The 5,000-nt window shown below is 46.3% G+C and overlaps 1 protein-coding gene across 1 annotated transcript; it reads right to left on the reverse strand.

The window, feature by feature from the left end:
• Positions 1–1,484: 1,484 nt before the first annotated feature.
• On the reverse strand, positions 1,485–3,871 carry id3 (inhibitor of DNA binding 3). Its single transcript, XM_026995961.2, has 3 exons — positions 2,842–3,871; positions 2,674–2,738; positions 1,485–2,245 (listed from the first exon to the last, which is right to left on the reverse strand). Exons 1-2 carry the CDS (start codon positions 3,124–3,126, stop codon positions 2,685–2,687), a joined length of 339 nt encoding a protein of 112 aa, XP_026851762.1. The 5' UTR covers positions 3,127–3,871; the 3' UTR covers positions 1,485–2,245; positions 2,674–2,684.
• Between the last annotated feature and the right edge of the window lie 1,129 nt (positions 3,872–5,000).

Raw genomic sequence — 5,000 nt, forward strand, 5'->3', positions numbered from 1 at the left:
CACACACACACACACACACACACATACACACACACACACACACACACACACACACACACACACACAGAGGGTCTGTCAGCCTCGGCATTGCAGACAAACTCTTTAGACTTGATAGAGTTCATTATAAAAATTAATTTGACAGTTCATTTAAAATGAGTCCTTTTTGCAACTCTCAGCATGTACTAAAATCTTAACCTTAATCTGTCATTGATTCTAGATATAGTTATTCATTTAATGCAGTTTTAAAGATGCATGACACCGTTATCATCTTTGTTATGTGATAAGAGCAGAAGTGACATAACTGGGGAAACATTCTCACCCTCTGTGGTGTGGTTTTACCTTTGAAACATTTGGTTCAAACGGCACCACTCCTCCCTCTGCTGGAGAAATCAGCAATTACAGACGTGGTCGGCAATCCCTTGCCCTAATGTTCACTTAAAACTGCAGACATGTTAAAGTTGCATAAAGTAGCAACCAATATTTATGAAAGTGATTATTTACTATTTTTGCTTTTTTTCTGTAAAGAGCAGCTCATACGAGATGAAGAATCAAGTTTCTTTTTAGCCCTCAAGTGAATCATTGTGTCCATGTTTAAAATAGATTTAGCGCACACTCTGATACACCCAGGCCACTTGTTGTCAGTATAAGGTTGTGTCTTAATGTGAAGAAGAATAACTTTAATATGCATTTCTCCTGCATTTAATGCGACAGTAATTTGTTTATTTTTGTTATTGCCCCCCAACAGTGAAATTAAATCTCCACCAGGACTGCGGTACACTTCTGCATTTACAGCGTGTGCATTTGCATCGACACATCAAAACAGAATGTACAAAATAATCTAAAAGAGCCTTTGGCTTTTTGTTGATTCGTATCTAATTCGTTTAAAACGCGTCAGCAGTAATGAAGAAATGTGGTCACGCAACACAAAACGTTTCTGTCTTCAGCCACTGGGTGGCGCTGGAGCTCCTCTGAGGGCTATATGGTTAGTCTTTAAGATGATGCGTGTGTGCTGCTCTACGTGTGGAGATGATAAGTTTAGTAACGGGAAAACGACTCCGGAATAATAAGACACGTGTATGGAGAGACGCATGACAGGATGACCGGACGGTGCAGACGTGCGACCTCCCGCACGTCCTCGCCACGGCCATACCGGACCCACGGGTCGGAAATCCACGCCAGAACCGAGCTGGGCGCAGACGCCGCTGACGACCACGTCATGCAGTTTGCGCCACATGGCCCCTGGGAAGTGATGTGCTCGAGCGCCGACTAAGACGCGTTCACGCGCGCAGTGATGAGCATGCTGATCACATGCGAGTAACATGTTAATAACATGCTAACAGCACGCTACACGTGCTCGTCAGCGACGGTCTGGATCACGTGCGTCTCCGTCCTTACGCAAGTTGACAAAGAACAGGGTTTGTCCACCAATCGCCCGCGCTCTACACTGTCGGCAGCCAGATTAAAAACCCAGGATGCACAGAATATCAGATACCATTGCAGCTTTGTGATTTATTTTATTATGCAAAAAAGTGAATGTATACAAAATGCAAAATAATGATGGAGTTTATAAAACTCAGTGGATAGAGTCCGCAGAAATGTATCATCTCCACAAACAATTACAATTCACTCTATATTTATAGAGTACAGATTATAATTTCTCTAGAATCCATAAACACACCCTGGACCACACCCACCCATGAAAACCCCTTGAAAGAAAAACCCTCATCAACAATATGTACAAATGTTCAGTGAAAAAGAAAAATCACTTTCTGAAACCAAATGGAATGGCAGCTGTTTTACAACACTGCTGTGTTATCATAGAGAGAGAGAGAGAGAGAGAGAGAGAGAGAGAGAGAGAGAGAGAGAGAGAGAAAGAGAGAAAGAGACTGAAGGACATGTTTAACTAAACTAAGGAATTGTAAAGAATGTAAAGTGTAAAGTGTAAAGTTAGTCAATTTGGAATGTGTCCAGTCAGAAATGCTTGATTGTGGCATCACAAGAGGAGATTATTTAAAAAAAAAAGGAACAGAAAAGGAAAAGAAAAAAAGTCTCTATAGCAACAGTTCTTCGGAACTTCAGAAATCTTCAGCTTTGGTGTGTTGAAGTATCCAGTGACCAAAGACTGGCTGAACGGAGTGGCAGGCAGTTCTTTCCCACACTCTGAATAGATGCACTCCTGGTGTGTGTTCAACCTCTCCCTCTCTCTCTCCTCTTGTCCATGAGTGGAGAAGTTTCTGTCCTGCACCTGCAACATAGATGGGAAAGAGAAAAGTTAAGTCAGCATTCTGTCTTTCTGTTCCCCTACACGCGCACGTACACACACACACACACACACACACACACACACACACACACAATTCATTCAGACTGCAGACACTCTGGCGCCGGCTGGAAAACTTTCATTAACCCAGTGTGACAGGGGGGGGGATGCGAACTCGTGCACTACTGTATTTCACTGCGCTCATGGGAGCACCTCTGACCTCCAGGAAAAGCTGTGGATTTTGGAGCAGGCATCGTTAACCCTTACGGTTTTCACAACTGCCTTCTGCGCTTATGGGCCATTAAAGAGCAGGAGGCGTTCTTTCAGTTGCCCCAAATTAAACCATGTCCCAAACGGAGACAGCTTCTAGATTCAAATCTGAGGCAGGGAAGTATAAAGAGCAGCAGTCTTACCGTTGGCTCTCCTAGTGGCACAGAGTCCCGTCCTCTTTAGAGAAGCCGTGCGAGATCTCCGGGGTCTGTCCGCAACACAAAACAACACTGCATTCACACTCCCAAAGCCAGGGCCCTTCCAGCCCACTCGCGAGGCTCGGTAAGCACGAGAGGCGAAAGCACACTCACCTCGAGCGCGCTCCTCGCGGCCGTCTCGCTCTCCAGCGCTATCTGCAGGTCGAATATGTAATCGATCACGTGCTGCAGAATCTCCACTTGGCTCACGGACCTGTTCTGTGGGATGCTCGGCACGAGCTCCTTCAGTCTGGAGTAGCAGTCGTTCATGTCGGACAGCGCGAGCACCGGCTCCTCCGACGGACTTCGGCTGCGGGTGATCGCGAGACTCTGCTCCGAGATGCAGCGCACCGCGCCGTAACAGCCCCTGACTGAGCGCACGGGACTGATCGCTTTCATTGCGGTGGGTTTTGGTTTTGCGGCTGTAAATTCGATATCCAGCGGACACGTGAGCGACGCCGATGTCCACAACGCTCGCCGTGCACCGGCAGATATCACGCGACCCGTTCCTCTCCGGTAGATATAACGCGGTCCGTTCCTCTCCGGTAGATATATCGCGGTCCGTTCCTCTCCGGTAGATATATCGCGGTCCGTTCCTTTCCGGTAGATATAACGCGGTCCGTTCCTCTCCGGTAGATATCACACGACCCGTTCTTCTCCGCAGCGCATTTAAAGTCGAGCCAGGGGCGCGGGAGCGCATCATATATACTTGCGCTTCGGTAGCCCCGCCTCTCCCCAAAAATAAACAAACCCTCATGTCGCGCTGAGCCAATGATAACAGGCGTATAGTAATGAGAGGCGTGTTTACCGAGTCGTTTCACTCGTGATTGGGTATATTCAAGCGTCTGTCAGCTAACCGTGTCAGGTCACCGAACCCTAACGGCTGTGGGAACGTGACTCTGGTCATTACTGTCAGCAGCGCATACATGGTCTAATGCGCATAAAACACATACACCGGAGAAGACCGGTTACGCTTGACGTTTTTGAGACGCTGTCTTAATGTACCAAATGACAACGCGCGTAAGCTCTCTCTCTCTCTTTCTCTCAGAGAGAGAAAGAGAGAGAGAAAAATCCATGCTATGGTTTAAATACTTAAATCAGTACTCCCATGACCAGCAGACACCCTGGCGTCAGTAACGAAATCCCTTGACAGACAGACAGACACACACACACACACACACACACACACACACACACACACACACACACACACACACACACACACACACACACACACACACACACAGCCCATGCAGTGAGATAACCTTTCGGGATATAAGGAGGCTACGAACCATTAGAATATAAAAAATACAAAGTTAAATTGTTCACATACAGTTAAGTACAAGGCCACAGTCGTTTAAGTAGATTATCATGGAATAAAAAACCCTGAACCAGTGAAAACAGATCACTGTGCATTATAAACGCGATGCTTCTATAAATAGCTCAAAACTAAACGCCCGAACTTATCTTTTACGAGATTTTCTTCCTTAACGAGAGCTTTCTCCTTTCTCAATTTAACCCTTGAATTTGAGTTTACTTCAAAGTGTATCCCTTCTGTTCCCATTTTCCCTTTTCTCACAATCCTGTTTTTGTGAAGGAATGCGCTCGCGGGCCAGCTGTGTGTCCTATCCCGCTCCAGCTGTGTTGATCTAACGCGCGAGTCCCAGACAGCCTGGCGCCAGGCTCGCGACGTCATCCATTCACCCGGTCCAGCGCGCCCCGGCCGGCGCTCGCCTCCACCACAGAGCCATTCTCATTGCTCATCGGAAATGCCATTCACGAGACGCGGCCCGCCCTCGGCGCTTGCACGGGAGACAGGGGCGGGTGCGGACCATGCACGTGTGCACACCTGGAGTACCACCCAGTACACACTGTGCCCTGTGTGCCGTGAACGCTCGGAACGCTGGAAACGAAATATGCCAAATGTGATTACTCACCTTCACGCTTTCCTGCGTTAATATAGAATTATAGATAATATTCGCTACTCGAAGACAATTATGCTTAAATTATAGCGATAAATCGTGCCATGAATCGTCGGGTATGTCAAGAACAAACCGGTGATCATATTATAATTATTATTATTATTATTATTATTATTATTATTATTATTATTATTATTATTATTGTTTCCATTTATATAGCGCCTTTCTCATACGCTTTACACACACACACACACACACACACACACACACACACACACACACGTGTGTGTGTTTATATATGTCTTTACAAATCACTCGCACACCGATCATATGCTAACGATTCGTTAACTG

Source organism: Electrophorus electricus, chromosome 13 (genome assembly GCF_013358815.1).
Source record: "Electrophorus electricus isolate fEleEle1 chromosome 13, fEleEle1.pri, whole genome shotgun sequence".
NCBI lineage: Eukaryota > Metazoa > Chordata > Actinopteri > Gymnotiformes > Gymnotidae > Electrophorus > Electrophorus electricus.